Raw genomic sequence first — 15,414 nt, forward strand, 5'->3', positions numbered from 1 at the left:
TTACGCTAGTTCGACCTTCGCGGGAGGGTCGACGAAGGTCGCCTGACAGGGAGTTAGCAAAGATGGTAGGTAATAGAATTATCGGGAAAACTCACAGTGACGAACTTGAGAACCTCGTCGATGGCGATAACGGGCGCGCTCATCCAGAGCACGGCCTTCCACTCGGCGTACGTCAACGGAGCGATCTGGAACAAGGCCTGCGAAGTGTCAGCGACATACGCGCTGAACCACGAAGGAAAGGACGTACAGCAAACGTCGGGACATAGAGGATCATGAAGTGGAGCCCCATGCTGAGCGCAATGGCGGCCACCAGGAACTTATTCCTCCACAGCGGTAACCTGAACAAACTCTCGTTCTCCGAGAGGGAGTTCATGGCGTTGAACATCTCAACGGTAACGAGGATTGACAAGCTCATGGTCGTCGCGCGCTGCGCCATCTCGTTCGTGAACATCTGACAGCCGATCTCAGGGAATGCGGATGCGCATTTGTGGAAGTGCGTCTAGGCGTGAGATGTAAGTAAGAGGAAGGCAGCGACTATGAGACAGCACTCACGAGCTGGTAGAACGAGATCTGCGGGCCCTCGGAGTAGAAGAGGAACCACCAGGCATAGCCGAAGACGGTCGCGCAGCCGACGTATGTGCCAATGACCATGTAGCGGAAGAACAACCAGGGACCGACGAGCGGCTCGCGGCTGTTGCGAGGCGGGACGCGCATGATGGAATGGTCAGGAGGGTTGAAGCCGAGGGCAGTCGCGGGAAGACTGTCGGTGACGAGGTTGACCCAGAGCAGCTGTACGGGGACGAGAGCCTCCGGCATACCGAGAAGGACAGTCAGGAAGATGCTGACGACCTCTCCGATGTTAGAGGAGACTGTTGAGGTGGTTAGCAAGTGGTGCACCTGGTACGGTGAGAAGACATACTGAGGTAACGGATGAACTGCTTGGTGTTGTTGTAGATCAACCTGCCCTCCTCGACGGCCTCCTCAATGGTGGCGAAGTTCGAATCCGCGAGTACCATGTCCGCCGCGAGCTTGGCCACGTCCGTGCCGCTGCCCATAGCGACACCGATGTCGGCCTTCTTCAAAGCTGGCGCGTCGTTGACACCGTCACCTGTCATCGCAACCACCAAACCAAGGCTCTGCAGCAGGTCGACGAGCTGACTCTTGTGCCCAGGCTCAGTACGGCTGAACAACCCAGCGCGTTGCACGGCGGCAAGCTTCTCCTCGTGAGTGAGCTCCTCGAACTCGCGCCCCGTGTAGCTCTTGCCAGTCAGGTCCTCGTACTCGCCAAAGATGCCAATGTGGCGGCAGATCGTCTCCGCGGTGCCCTTGTTGTCGCCGGTGATGCAGATGACGCGGATACCAGCGGCCTTGCACTTCGCGATCGCGTCGCGGACCTCGGGGCGCGGGGGGTCGAGCATGCCAACGAGACCAGTGAAGACGAGGTTCGTTTCGAAGCGCGAGTAGTCGCGGCTGCTGCTCGTCTGGTAGTGGGCGGCGTCCGTGTCGGCGACGTCGACGTAGGCCAGGGCGAGTGTGCGGAGACCGTCATTGCCGTACTTTTGGGTGTGCTCCAGGACGGCGGTGCGCATGGTGTTGGTGAAGGGGACGACGGTGCCGTTGACGAGGGCGGACGTGCAGCGGTCGAGCACGGACTCCGGCGCGCCCTTGACAAAGAGAACGCCCGTGGTGGGGGTCTTGACGAGGACAGACATCATCTTGCGGTCGCGGGAAAATTCGAAGGTGAGGAGACGGGTGATAGTGCGCTCGAAATAGTCGTTGACTGCGTTGGCGCGCTCGCTGGGAGCGAGAGAGGACACTTGCTTCATGAACTCGCCGTCCCGGCAGCCGATCTTCTCTGCGAGGACCTTCAAGGCAGCCTCGGTGGGTTCACCTACGTTCGCGTACGTGCCCTTCTCCTACCGCCGGAGTCAGTCTGTGTTCACCAGGAAATTCGGACGAGCTTACATTGTTGTACACAATTTTGGCGTCATTGCAGATAGAACCAATCTCTGCAAGGCGTTGTAGGTGGTCTGCCTTCAGTTCAGTCGAGGCGTCCGTTCCATCAGCAAGCTTAACCGACCCGTAGGGCGAGAAGGTGCTGCCTTCAACGGTGTATTCACGAGCGCCACCGGTGGCAGCATCGATGGTCATAAACTAGGTGAAGGTCAGCAGATTGTCTTCATCCGTGAAAGCATGTGCATACCCTCGATACGCTCATCTGGTTCGTCGTTAATGTGCCGGTCTTGTCAGAGCAGATCACATTCGTGCAACCGAGCGTCTCAACGCTGGGCAGGTTCCGGACAATAGCGTTCTTCTGCGCCATCTTCTTGGTGCCAAGCGCAAGGCAGGCCGTGATAACAGCAGCCAGACCTTCGGGGATAGCAGCCACAGCCAAGGCAACTGCAATCTTGAAGTAGTAGACGGCACCCTTGAGCACACCATGGTGCGCAGGATCCCAGAAGTGGCGGAAATTGACGAGCCAGACGAGAATGCAGATGACGCTGATGACCTTGGCGAGCATGTCACCGAAGTCGTCGAGCTTGCGCTTGAGGGGCGTCTTCTCCGAGATTTGTGAAGTGATCGACTGGTGAATGTCACCGATCGCGGTCTTCTGACCCGTGTAAATTACAACGGCGCGAGCGCTGCCATTGACGACGGTCGTCCCCGAGAACAGGATGTTCGTCATGTCTTGCTTCACGGCCTTCAAATCTGGTACCACCTCAGGTGACTTGTTGACTGACTCAGACTCTCCGGTGAGGATAGCCTGGTCGACGCGGAAGGAGGCTGAGGAGACAGATATGAGGCGGCAGTCAGCGGGGACCTTGTCGCCGACGGACACCACGATTATATCGCCGGGGACAAGTTCAGTAGCATGAATGCGAGCAACTTGAGAGGAGCGAAGGACCTTCGCCTCATCGGGTGAGTATTCCTTCAGCGCCTGCAGAGGGGGTCAATACGCATTCACCACGGGCGCTAAAGACACGTACGTCAATGGCCCGCTCCGCGTTCGTCTCTTGTATAACGCCAACAGTAGCGTTCGCGACGAGGATAAGGAGAATAACAAGGGGCTCGACGAAGGCACCCATGAAACCGGACTCATTGTCTTCTTCGAAGAGCGCGAGGACGAACGAGATGACGGCCGAGGCGAGAAGGATAAGCACGAGTTGGTCCTTGAACTGCTCCAAGATCAACTCGAGCAGGGGTGTGGGGGGATCCTCAGATAGTTCTGCACGTGCATAAGCTAACCGAGTGACGCCTTCAGCTATAGAGAACGCACCATTCTTTCCGTAAAGCTCAGCGTGCTTCGCCGCCTGGTCAGCGGTCAGACCACGATTTGGGTCAATCCCGAAGTGTTCGAAAACCTCCTTCGGGGTCTTCGTCCAAGGAGCGTCCATAATGAACGCAAACTTGAGTGGTAGGGACTATGTGGAGGGGGGAGGGAGGCAAGAAGACTCGCTGCGCTGTAGCAAGCACCGGCGCTTCCTGAAATTACTGATCGACACGTGACAGCCGACGTGTCCCTCACACCTCTACCCCGGCCCTCACATACGCGCCCACAAGTTGTTCGGAATGGCCATAAGGTGCGAGAAAGGACTCTAAAGAAACTCCGAGTGAGTTCGACTTTGCACCCCGTCGACTTGGTGTCAACGTAGCGTGCAATGAAATCAAGAAGCTCAGTGGGAACTTGTGATCAGCTATATGGCCCAGGTCAGGTCCACGAGTCCATCCTAGAGGCCACCTTCAGGAGGGAATAGGCAAATCACGTAGGTAGTCCATGCGTAGTTGTTGCGCCGTCGCCTTCATAGTCGTCCGCAACCCGTGCAGCCACAGAAAGCCACAGAACTTCCGCACTCAGTTCGCACGCGGGTGTCTATGTCGTCACGAAACCACAGAGGTCAATAAGCCGTCACACATCGTGACCGTCCTCCTCTGACACACGAGCACTTGCGAGCTGCTCATCGCCGTCGCCGTTCACCGTCGTTGCTGTCGCCCGTCATGGGAAACAGCTCATCCTCCGCTAGTCACCGCCATCAGGACGACACCGTCGATTTTGGCTTCCTTACGCCCCAGGGCGTCTACACCGGCCCTCGGGACTGGAATCAGGCGATTGTGTCGCAGCTGATATGCGCGCGCAAGTTGGCGCCGTTCTACCGACCGCTGGAGGACTACGAAGAGGACTGGGATGACGATACCATCCTAGCCCATCGAAAGCAACCGCCTCAGAACGCGGACATGTTGTCGGACGCAAACACAGCTTTTCGAGTCGAGTCTTCGACATCTTCAAGCAGCATGCGGTCGAGTAAACGCCCACCACTGACGAAGGAATCGGCGAAGAACGAGGCGGCGATTTACAGAGGCGCAGTAGAATGCCCCATCTGCTTCTTGGTGTGTGCTGTGCGCCTTGTCGCTGACCATCCTCCGCTCATAACATTACGTCAATCTAGTATTACCCTCCAAATATCAACCATTCTCGCTGCTGTGACCAGGCTATCTGCACAGAGTGCTTCGTACAAATCAAGCGAGCGGAACCGACTACGACCCATGTCGTCTCTGAACCAGCTGCCTGCCCATATTGTGTTCAGGAGAACTTCGGCGTCGTCTACACTCCCCCTCCATGGCGCGCTGGTCTGAACAGCGACGGCGCACCTTCTCCCTTCTCCGGCTCTCCGAAGGGCTCTCAGCTGTCTGTCGACACTCCCGCCCCTCAGCGTCATAAGCGTCGTCAGAAGAGCTTTAGCGCTGACAGCCCCGAAGTGGTGACGACGGGTAGGCGTGCACTTGTATCAACCCGCCCGCAGCTAACTTTCTGCAAGATCAAATCCGTCCTGACTGGGAACAGAAGCTCGCAGCCGTGCGCGCCGCAGTTGCTCGCCGTGCTAACCGTCGCATTATCATGCGGCAGGTTGGTGACCGCCTCATCCCTGTCGGTGTATCGTCAGGCCGTGTCCATGCACTTAGCCCCGAGGAAGCCGCGAGCACCCAGGAGATCGAACAGGACAGCGGTTCTGGGAGCCGCAGGTCCAGACGACGGCAGAATCAGGGCGGTGGCGCCTTCGACCAGTTCGTGGGTATGGGAGGCCAGGATTTGGAAGAGGTGTGCTTTTGCAATTGCTCCATCGGCGCGAATACTTACACGCATTGCAGCTTATGCTCATGGAGGCCATGCGCCTCTCGCTTATACAGCACGAGGAGGAAGAGCGTAAACGCAAAGCCGAGGAGGAAAAGCAGAAAAAGAAAGACAAGAAGAACAAGAAGAAGACTGGCGATGCGGGTCCCAGCACCGCGACCGCCCGCGCCAGCGAAGACGGCGGTGCATCCGCTGACAGTGGATCTGTCGCTGGTACAGAGCCGCAGCGAACGTCGACGTCGTCGTCCGGCAGCTCCCAAGTAGCTGCTGCACCTTCGGGGGCTACTTCCAGTTCGTCTTCTGCCCAGATCCGCAGCGGTTCGCCCTCACCTTCTGCGGCGCAGCCACTGTCGAGTAATCCCCCGCTATTGCCATCAAGTACGCCCACGACGCCGTTTTCAACACTAAACGCCGCGTTAAGCTCGACCCTCACTGCAAGCGCCCTGCTTGCCAGTGGGGTGGACGGCGATGTGACACCCCAACCTGCGGCAGCGGACAGGCCTTCGCAGCCGACGGTTGATATAACGGAGGACGTTCCAGCCCCACCCACTTCTGCACCTGTAGATAATCACTCGCCCACCCCAGACTCCCCACCCACGCCCACAGCGTCTTCGACACCCCTGGAGGACGGTCCATCCCCTTCATCTGTACCCGTTGATCAGGCTGAGCCGCGTACGGAAGCTGAAGCCTCCCAGGACTCATCAGCCGCATCGTCTTCGCCTTCGGCGGACTCCCCTGTCGGTCGGCGGAACTCGACAACGTCATCTATGTTCCCTGCGAATGACGGGCCCTATGTCGAGCTTCCGTCGACGCCGGCTCTGGATGACGACCAGGCGAATGAGCCATTGCTGCCGTCTGGTGTTGACGGTGACGCGGCTTCCATCAAGGGTGGCGTCGAAGCTTCCTCTGTCCTGGACTCAGTGCCGCCTCTCGTGGCTCAGGGCAGGAGCGTCGCTTAAGCAAGGGGAAACGGACTGGCTGTCAATGTAGTTTGGAGGCGGCGCCTCTGCTGTACATCTATCTCATTGAATTCCTATCGTTCTGCACCTCTCATCGTACGCTCCAGTCTACCATGTTAGTCCCCCAGTCCCCCGCGTTAGTCCTCACATTATTGTGCACTACATGGTTTCTTTTCAATTGCTTGCTGTCGGACGTTCCCCAGTCTTACAACGCTATGGCAGGCTGTCCTGGTTTTAGAGATATCTATTCCATAATTCCCGTGAATGCACTACAATTTGACTATCCTTGGCCTGCATGGGCGACGATGCAAAGACATCAGTCATGGGTCCTTTTTCAGCAGCGAGCCACAGCGGCGCCATTGGGATGGAAGCTTCGCACGTGATCGCGGCGCGCTCGGCGAATGCCGCAAGTTGAATATGGACTCAACTTGCAGTCCAAGTAAACGCGCAATCTTCAGAGCTTCAACGACCATACTCGTGGGTGTTTCAACCATTGTGCTCTGCTGCACACGGACACTAGGCAGTACTCCACAATTGACTGATGAATACCTGGCTCTCGTGGTCTGCCACAGCAGCTGCTTTCGCTGGCGTCGGGTGATGCTAGTAGGCCCTACCTCAACTGACAGGACATCGAGCGGCTTACAACTTGATTATGGAGGCTATCCAGGTAGAGCCGGATGTTGCTACCAGCCGACGCGATTTCAACGTCATCTTGAAGAACACGGCAACCACCTTTGACTGACTCTCCCTCTGATCGTCGTATGCAATGATTCGGGGCACTGGCGGCGCAAACGTGGACTGAGAGGTGTTTGCAAGCGTAATCAAACGCATCGTAGACTCGACTCTGACAAAGCAGGCGTAGCCTACGAGACAGAAGCAGACAGAACCCTAGCGTCGATCCGACCATATGGGCTTGACGTTGTCTGGGTCGTCGGCGGGCACGGCGTGCGCCTGGGCACGCGCCTACAGACGGAAGGCAAGGTTAGCAATGTGTAGGATGACGAAGACGGGCGACGTAAAGGAAGTGACCGAGGTCGTGCAAGAAGGGGGCGCCGCAAGCACAAGGCGTCCCCGCGAAGGGAGGATCAAAGCAGGAAGGCCGACGGGGAGGCGACGTCGGGGTAGAGCACGAGTTGACTCACCTGCGCGACCAAGGGTGCTTGGCCGTGCGGAACCTGTCTCTTCAAGTCGACCGCACGCTGCAGATCCGGGGACATCTCCTACAGTAGCAGTTAGCAAGACGTTTCTGGACGACCTTTGACCCCAAATTATGACAAGCGCATCCACGCTTACCTTGTACACCTGGTCCGGCGTGGGCACGGTGACTAGCCGCCCGCAAAGGCTGCTCTTAGCAGGAGGGAAACACCGTCGCAAGCGCTTACTTACTCTTCATAAGCGCCCACCCGAAGGCCGCAGCTGCGAAACGGTCAGCAACCGCATGATCAACAAGGACGTACTCAAACAGGAAGCTGAGGAAGCCCGAAGTGCAGGCGAAGGCAGATGTGATAGATCGCGCGGGGCGAATCAGTGCGTGCGCTGGGGGCGCCTAGGCCGGACAGCCTTGGCGATGCGGTCGCGATGAAGGGCGCCTTGCAGGCGCTAGCCCGCTGCGTCGGTCCGCCATGCAGAGGGGGCACGGGCTGAGAGGCTAAATCGAAGGCAGATGAAGGGAGGCTGGCAGCGGCCCCCGGCACCGGCGTGCGGTATCTCTTTCCGCCAGAAGAAGCAGGCCTTGCGAAGCACGAACTTCGGGGCCGGCGAGAAGGGCTGGGGCGCAGAGGTGGATGATGTGGATGTGGAGAAGGGAGGCGAAGGGGGGCAACGAGCATCGCTGCGCGCGCGGCATCGCTCGGTAAGTCCCCGAGGAGAGCACTTGCAGACGAGCCAAGGGGAAGGTGGAGTGGGAGGAAAAGGCCGAATTCGACAAGGAAAACGCGGACAACAAAAGAGGGCGCAAAGTACTGACCTCCCGTACAGTATACCGAGACCTTGGTGAGGAAAGGGAGCGTGCTCGACATGGCGGAGGAATGGTCTCGCGTGCGAACGCCGAACGCTTGAATGGGACAAAGTTCGAAGTCTCGGGCGCCAACCCGGAGCGGGATGGTTTCGTTGAAGGCCGCAAATAGCCGGCGGAAGACGCCGATGTTACGTCACCACGCTAGAGCAGCGACCTCGAGGTTCCGTTGCGTGATGTGTTGGGGACTCGGGAGTTGCGTCGGCGATGCCTATCACTGAAGGGGGTCTCCTGCAGATGGAGACGACGAGCATATCCTCATATTCGGGTATGCGATTGATGCAGTGGACAGAAAGTGCATGTAGAATAATGTTACACATGGCAATGCAGTATGGATCGATAGCGATGAACAACGTGAATCCAAGGTCCGTGAAAGCCAACCAAAGCCCAGAGGTTACCGTGCAGCGCTACTGCACATGGACGCACCCTCGAATCTACCCCACATCTCATCGTACCAGCCGCCGTAACTTGCGTCCGAAGCCGAGGAGGTCGCTTGAGCGTCGGCTCTGCGCCTCGATCCTCGCAAGCTCCTCCTCCCAGGCGCGAATCTTGGCATCGTCCGCGACCTTGGAGGCTCGCCGTCGCTCGTCTTCGCTCGCGCTGCCTCGGCTGGACGTGCTGAAGCCGCTGATAGCGCTGCCACCACTCGACACCGTGGCGATCTTGGGAGCGATATACGACTTTGGAGCGTGCACCGTGTCATAGCCATATGTGGCGCCGGGACCCAAATTGACAATAGCGGAGGCGTGCTTTGGCTTGGTGTCTCTGGTACTGAAGGAGAGGGTAGGTGTATGCGTCGCGCCGGAGCTGGTGTGGGGCCGCCGTGGGGTTTTACGGGATGCCCGGCGGTCGTTGGATGAGGAGGGAATGACGATGGGGTTGGCTGGGGTTGGTGGTAGAGGTTCCGGGAGCTGAGGATTGCGGGTTCGTCTCGGAGACTTGGACTTGGAGCGGGAGCGCTCTGTAGCAAGGATCTCATTATACTTGGTGATGGCGACTTGACGTTCGGATTGGTTCGTCGACACAACGAGGAGCTCCTGGGGTGCAAGATCGACAATCTCGTGGCCTTTCGCAGTACTTAGCTCCAGCTAAAAATCAATGAGCCTTTATGCAGAGACATCATGAACGACGGAGACAAACCTTGATACATGCGAAGTATTTGATTGAGGCCAACTCAGTCTGCATGGTCTCGCCGATAGCCCAGCGCGTGTGGGACTTCATGGCAGGCCATTGGACAGTGAGCGTCTTGTTGCAGACACCGGAGTCCGTGACAGCGAACGGGCCGGAAGACTGACCACCAATGATGTGGCTAATGTGAACCTTGGAAGACGAGGATGCTGGTTGGGGTTCCACAGGCGGCGGTGGTGGTAGCAGGGGTAGTTCAGATGTGGACGCCAAGTCTGCCAGAGATGGCGCATTATAGGCAGTGTCCGGGGTGATGGTCGATGATGAAGAGGGAGCCATTGTTGACGAGGGGTCGCTAGACAAGGACATGGCGGAGTCGTTCTTATGTCGGGTGGGCATATGCGAGTACGATGCGGGGGAGGATGAGGGAGATGCAGGTGATGAGGATGAAGCGGCGGCCGTATCACTGAATTGAATGCGACGTTCGATCGTGACTGAAGCACCCCGCACAGACACTGGCTGTTGTAAGGGTAGCACGCTGATCGGGATTGACACTAGGTCAAGTGGGCCGATTGCGGCGGTGGGAGGTTCCAAGTGATAGCGAATTTGTGATATGCCTTGTCGGCCGGCGAGTAGGTGAAGACGTTGACGGGGTAATGGCAAGGGCAGCTCGGGGGGAACGTCGTAGCGCACGAACGCGAGTTCGAAGTGTTTCGTCTTGCGTGTGCCGACGGCCGATATGGGTATATGGTCGATGCCTGGGCAGCAGTCAGCATGCGATACGACAACGACGCAAACGGTCACGCACAAGCCTCTATCCTCCAGAAGCACCTGTACTCCACGAAAGAACATGTGCTGTGGCCTCCGACTTTGGAGGGGATAGATATGCGGAATGGGAGTTCGAGGTCGGCAACGTCGGCGTATTGTTGGTCTTCGGGCTTGGACCAGAGAGTTTGTGTGTACTCGGCCAAGGTGTGCGCGCGTGATATGCCTGCGCGACCGACGCGTGCTTCATAGCAGCGGACGGCGATGGTGATGCATTTGGCAAGGAGGGGTTTGCGGTCCGCGTCCAGCTTGGTGATGACAGCTGAGAGAATGTGAGAGCGCGTTCGCGGCGCGGGGAAAGCACGTACCACCCTCTACCTTGATGGGTGTGAGGCCGAGGTAGCCCGTGTACGGGAAGTAGCGGACACCCGAGTTGCCTGGGGACGCGTGAGGACGCGACGGGGACGCGCTGGGTGGGGCGCACCTTTGTTGGATACCAAGGAAAGCTGGACCATGAGCGGGAAAGCAGGAAGACACGCACATCATTCGCCGTCGCCTTAAAAATCAGTGGCGGCCTTCGCGAAGGACCACATTTAGCCCCGGAAACGAGCTTCTCGATCGGTGTCATCGGTAGCAAATGTCGGAAGCCGGAGGTTCTCCGGAGAAGGGGTCTTTTTGCCTCTTTTGGGTTTACCTGCGTAAACCGAAACAGCTTCCGTTTCCGGCCTCGCGTCCAGCCGCCAGCGCCGCTGCTTGTCTCTGGCGTCCACCCCGACGGTTATCGCTATGCCGTCCTCTCTATTCATCCCGTTCCTCCTCGGAGGAATGATCCTCACCGTACGCCTTTGCTGCTCTATCTTGTACCATGTCGCTAAGATAGCGCTAGGGTGCTTGCAACTCACTATGGAGCAAGTATCAAGACATGCAGTGCGTGGAGAACTGCGACGACCCAGACGCACGCAACCATGTTCTGTACGAGCAGCCCGTCTGGCAGACGCTTCAGATGTTTGGTGCGTTATCTTGCACGGCACACGTTCTTAGTCTCACTCGAGGCGATTAAGTCGGGGAAATGCTATGTGCGTACGCCTTCAATCAAGCCTTCACCACATTGGCTGAGCGCATCCCTAGGTTTCATTCCCATTCTCGTCTCGTGGGCCAGAGAGAAACGCCGCTCTCAACCTGTCCGCCTTGAGCCCGACACCGAGCAAGACCCCGTCCCGATCAAGCCTGTGGCGCAGCCCTTGACCGGCTGGAAAGTTCTTCTACTCTGGATCCCGGCTGCTTGTGACCTCACGGGTACTACTGTGAGCTCTTCTCGCTTCATAACCAACTCATGCATGTGATGCTTAACCTACCGAACCCAGCTCATGAATGTCGGCCTGCTTTACACTCCCGTGTCCATCTATCAGATGACCAGGGGCGCGCTTGTGCTCTTTGTGGGCGTCTTTAGTGTGATTTTCCTTCGGAGAAGACTTTGGCTCTACCAGTTTGGTTCCTTTTGCTTGTGCCAGCGCTCCGGGAGTCTGACTTGTGTACGCTCACAGATGGGTTTCGTTGATCATCGTCATGACGGGGATCACTCTTGTCGGCTGGAGTGGTTCCCTTGTCAAGGACACGCTCAAAGAGGCTCCTGGCGCCGAAGCCGTATCGTATCTGGCGCGTCTCCTTGTTGACGACAGCAAGGCATCAGAGAATGGTGGCAAGCCAGAGCCTACCTCCGTCTTGATTGGTATGTGGCAATAGCTAATGCGATGATGGAACCGGCCTCATGATTTGCAGGCGTCTTCTTCATTCTATTCGCCCAAATCTTGTGAGTAGCTCCCGTGAACGTCAAGTGTACTCTCTTAACTCTACTACCAGTACCGCGAGTCAGTTCGTCGTTGAAGGTTCGGTTCCACTGTATATGCATTTTGCCGTTGCTCACTGAGCCATTCACTAGAGAGTATCATGGGTGGGTCTATGACAGTTGAGTGTAGACCTGGGCTAATTGCCACCAGCCCGCTACTCTGTTGCACCACTCACGGCCGTAGGCTTTGAAGGCTTGTTCGGTGCCATCACGGTCATCGCATTCATTCCCATACTGGCGATTCCTGCAGTTTCGGCCAAGTCTACTTTCTTCGATTTGCCCCGAGGATGGCACCAGATGATCGATACGCCTAGCGTCCTTTGGTCTGGCGTGGTCGTCGCATGCAGTATCGCCTTTTTCAACTTCTTCGGCCTTTCTGTTACACGCCATGTAAGCGCAACGGCGCGTTCATTGACCGATACGTGCAGGACGCTCGCCATATGGATCGTCAGTCTAGGCCTGGGCTGGGAGAAGCTTCTATTCCCGATATCTCTCCTCCAGATCGTCGGCTTTGGCCTGCTTGTGTACGTACCCACAGAAGGACGTCTTCAATTCACTTACACCATCGACTTTTTCCAGATATGGCACTGTGCGTCTGTTGCATCACTTCCGTTTGAGTTGCATATTGACTTGTCCGCCTCGGCAGTTCCTTTTCAACGACCTCGTGAACACGCCACCCTGCCTGCCCGGGCCGCGCACAGCGGATGGAGAGGTCGACCCAGAGGAGGTGGAAGACCTTCTGGACGAGACCGCCGCGCTTCCTGCGGATCTCGGGCAGAGCGGATTCGATGTCGTCCCAGAGGCGCACCGCGCGCGCTCGACCTCGCGGCCTGCTGCTCGCCACGAGGACTAGCGGACAAGCGCCGGTCCCGCATCACGTGTAGCACCTACGTGCATTCTCGTCCTACGATACAGCCTCCCCGTTCCGATGTTCGCGCTCTCCTTACGGACGTTCCTTTGAGTCTCTGGTCGTCTTCTCGAGTTTGGCGCCGTCCCGCACATGTGGAGCGTGTGCGGATGGCGGTGGGTCTGCCTAGCACTTCTATAGCATCAGATTGGAGGACGTATGGACGCCGTCGAGGCTCTAGCTCTTCTCGTCACCTATATACAATACAAGCATTACTATTGTCTTCATCCTTGCTTCATCCTTGCTTCATCCTGTCGTCTTTCCATATGCTTTCCCGTGTTGTGATTGCAAGGCGGTTGACAGGTGCGGGTGCGCGGGCTCCGAGCTCCTACTTCGACGGAGGGGCAGGTGTTGCCCGAAGAGGACAATAGAAGTCGGGCGTGATGAGCCTCCGCGGCAAAGCGTGTCAACTCCTTCGAGCGGCCGTAATTGAAGTGCGACACAAGCGCACAAGTTCGTAGTGCAGCGCGGATTGCCGCGACTATCGTATGCAAGATAAATAAACCATCATGAGCCGAGCTTGGGCTCATCAGTATACGGCAATAACGCAGGCTTACACGCGTCGGCGATGATCTACTGATGATGTTTAATGATTGAAACTCAAGATGTATATGAAGGCCATTCACTGTTGCCATTTGGTATCTGGTATCAACGACATCTCGACAGCAGTTCACAATACAGCGGAGGAATGCTGAAACTGGTGTGAAATCGATGCCGCACCTCGACGAACCAGAAATATGGCCCGCCCGCGGCGTAGGTATTGGCACATTCGGGCATCGTTCGAAGAGTCCGAAGCGCGCGCGGCCTCCCGCATAGGGGGCACGGCTCTGCAACTGTGTAGGCGTCCCATCGATGCGGGCACCGTGAGGCGGACTATGCCGGATCCAGTAGTCCTTCGGTGTAGGTGCTACATGTGGAAGGTCTTGGGAAGCACCTACAGCTGGGTCGGGCCATTCGCATCGTCCTCCGACTCGTCGTCGCTATCCGACGCCGCTTCCCCGTTCAAAGCAGCCCGCGCGGCTTCTTCCAATGCTTCCAAATCCCACCCCAGATCGTCTTTGCGGACCTTGAGGGTGCCAAGGCGGGTCCCGAGGTCCATAAGAGTATCATCTCTACTCACGGGGATTAGATTGGGTTTGTACCGTTGAAAGACAATAGGAAAGGCATACCTCGCGTAGCCTTGGACCCATACGCAAAAGTCATCGAGCCAGAGTTTGCTGTAAAGGTAATAAACCTCGTGACGGTCGAGGATGCGCTTCGTGGCCAGTAGGGAGCGCAGGACGGTGCGTTTACCGCGTGCAAGCAGCGAGGCAACGTCCGCGCGGCAGGCTTCGGCGAGCGCGAAGGAGCGATAGAGCGGGAAGCTGAGGGTACGTCGGTAAGACGGCACAAGAGCTGTGGCGAGGTTCTCGGAGGACAAAGGGGGTCCAGGAGCGTATGGAGACGGGTCAAGCGCAGAAAAGGCCGGCGTGAGGCTACACAACGTCCAAGCGCTCTCCGGTGTAGGCTCTATTTGTGTGGTGCGGGCTTCGTATGCGTATGCGAATAGAATGGTTATCAGCGTCGCATACAGCTGGTCCGTCTCCTGCTGTGTCGCTAAATCTAGAAGCGAGGTAAGTCTCACAGCATGAACAGTAGGACAGGCGCTCGAACATTCTTTCCGGGGGAGGCGAAGCATCATCATCTTCTCATCCTCTGTGAACTCATCTACCGTCTCCGATGTGTACGGAGGTCGCCACTGCAGAAGCTCCTGAATGTACTCGTCGTCTGCGTAGTCAGCCCTATAAGTAGGTTAGCAGGCAGTCATGCGGATAAGGGAAGTCCTGAGCGCCCACATATAGTGCTCTTCGTCCCACTTCTCGTTCTCGTGGGCTATACGCCTCTCCCGCCGCATCTGCGGTGTCATCGTCTCCGCATCAGCACCCAATTCGTTGACCTCGTTCTCGGTAAGCGCGACATGCGTCAAGTACCCGGAGTACATATTGAGGAAGCCGTAGGGTTTCTCCGGCCTGATATTTAGGCTGTCAAGAGGCTCCGGTACCGTCTGCGGGTACTGCCATTCATTCTCTTCCGCTATAAACAGGTCAGCATCGCGACCGCGTCACAGAAGCAGCATTCCTATCAGAACGAACCTTGGAGGAACTCGTCTTGCTCCAGCGTCAGACGCTCTGCTTGGGATGACAAGCGGTCCACATCGTCATCCGCGCGGGCTGTGTCCGCAGCTTGCGAGGAGATGACCTCGATAGCAGGTGGTTGCGCCTGAGTCGGCCGAGGCGCGAGCAGTTTGGAGAGCAAATCGAGATCCTTGAATTCCTGGCCCTTCACTTGCTTATTGAGAGTCACGTAGAGGAAGCCAGCGCCCGCATCATATCTTGCAGCAGATCCATCTTCCTCAGATACAGGATGAGGGAAGTTCAGACGTAAGAAATAGGGATTGATGTGAATTGTGAGCAGGGTGTCATCGACATGAATGTCGACGTCGGAAGCCTGTATGCTGTCAACTGTGAGACAGGCCGGGAAGGGAGGATACTTGACTGACACGTATGGCTGGGCAGTACACCTTCACGATGACATGCTCGTCGGTTTGATCGCATGAAAATCGCGGTGTGATCATGGCGGTCGCGGAAGAAGTCTGTGGTTTCCTATTTAGGATATCCCTTTGTGCCACAA

The 15,414-nt window shown here is 57.2% G+C and overlaps 6 protein-coding genes across 6 annotated transcripts; 2 read left to right on the plus strand and 4 right to left on the minus strand.

Moving 5' to 3' along the window:
* On the minus strand, positions 1–3,395 carry SCHCODRAFT_02484205 (calcium ATPase; the record flags this gene model as incomplete). The annotated part of the gene is made up of 9 exons (XM_003035080.2): positions 1–42; positions 96–197; positions 248–499; positions 553–869; positions 920–1,916; positions 1,966–2,154; positions 2,204–2,938; positions 2,988–3,226; positions 3,278–3,395. The coding sequence occupies 9 exons, from the start codon at positions 3,393–3,395 to the stop codon at positions 1–3; spliced, it is 2,991 nt and encodes a 996-aa protein (XP_003035126.1).
* A 601-nt stretch (positions 3,396–3,996) lies between these two features.
* SCHCODRAFT_02481787 (uncharacterized protein) lies at positions 3,997–6,087 on the plus strand (the record flags this gene model as incomplete). Its single annotated transcript, XM_050342804.1, has 4 exons — positions 3,997–4,386; positions 4,446–4,767; positions 4,800–5,095; positions 5,146–6,087. The coding sequence occupies 4 exons, from the start codon at positions 3,997–3,999 to the stop codon at positions 6,085–6,087; spliced, it is 1,950 nt and encodes a 649-aa protein (XP_050202897.1).
* Positions 6,088–6,873: 786 nt separating this feature from the next.
* On the minus strand, positions 6,874–8,150 carry SCHCODRAFT_02606510 (uncharacterized protein). Its single transcript, XM_050344215.1, has 5 exons — positions 8,054–8,150; positions 7,474–7,503; positions 7,381–7,412; positions 7,230–7,307; positions 6,874–7,050 (listed from the first exon to the last, which is right to left on the minus strand). Exons 1-5 carry the CDS (start codon positions 8,103–8,105, stop codon positions 6,976–6,978), a joined length of 267 nt encoding a protein of 88 aa, XP_050202898.1. The 5' UTR covers positions 8,106–8,150; the 3' UTR covers positions 6,874–6,975.
* A 52-nt stretch (positions 8,151–8,202) lies between these two features.
* SCHCODRAFT_02024000 (uncharacterized protein) lies at positions 8,203–10,547 on the minus strand. The gene is made up of 5 exons (XM_003035079.2): positions 10,476–10,547; positions 10,360–10,428; positions 10,035–10,313; positions 9,242–9,984; positions 8,203–9,189 (listed from the first exon to the last, which is right to left on the minus strand). The coding sequence occupies exons 1-5, from the start codon at positions 10,504–10,506 to the stop codon at positions 8,548–8,550; spliced, it is 1,764 nt and encodes a 587-aa protein (XP_003035125.2). The 5' UTR covers positions 10,507–10,547; the 3' UTR covers positions 8,203–8,547.
* Positions 10,548–10,730: 183 nt separating this feature from the next.
* Positions 10,731–13,158, plus strand: SCHCODRAFT_02606518 (uncharacterized protein). The gene is made up of 12 exons (XM_050344216.1): positions 10,731–10,828; positions 10,878–11,001; positions 11,053–11,067; positions 11,120–11,295; positions 11,356–11,477; positions 11,536–11,720; positions 11,771–11,801; positions 11,852–11,877; positions 11,931–11,942; positions 11,989–12,361; positions 12,417–12,426; positions 12,484–13,158. The coding sequence occupies exons 1-12, from the start codon at positions 10,778–10,780 to the stop codon at positions 12,688–12,690; spliced, it is 1,332 nt and encodes a 443-aa protein (XP_050202899.1). The 5' UTR covers positions 10,731–10,777; the 3' UTR covers positions 12,691–13,158.
* Positions 13,159–13,678: 520 nt separating this feature from the next.
* On the minus strand, positions 13,679–15,358 carry SCHCODRAFT_02482966 (SHQ1-domain-containing protein; the record flags this gene model as incomplete). Its single annotated transcript, XM_003035078.1, has 5 exons — positions 13,679–14,340; positions 14,398–14,525; positions 14,580–14,817; positions 14,877–15,231; positions 15,284–15,358. The coding sequence occupies 5 exons, from the start codon at positions 15,356–15,358 to the stop codon at positions 13,679–13,681; spliced, it is 1,458 nt and encodes a 485-aa protein (XP_003035124.1).
* Positions 15,359–15,414: the final 56 nt, after the last annotated feature.

This window comes from Schizophyllum commune (genome assembly GCF_000143185.2).
Source record: "Schizophyllum commune H4-8 unplaced genomic scaffold SCHCOscaffold_1, whole genome shotgun sequence".
NCBI lineage: Eukaryota > Fungi > Basidiomycota > Agaricomycetes > Agaricales > Schizophyllaceae > Schizophyllum > Schizophyllum commune.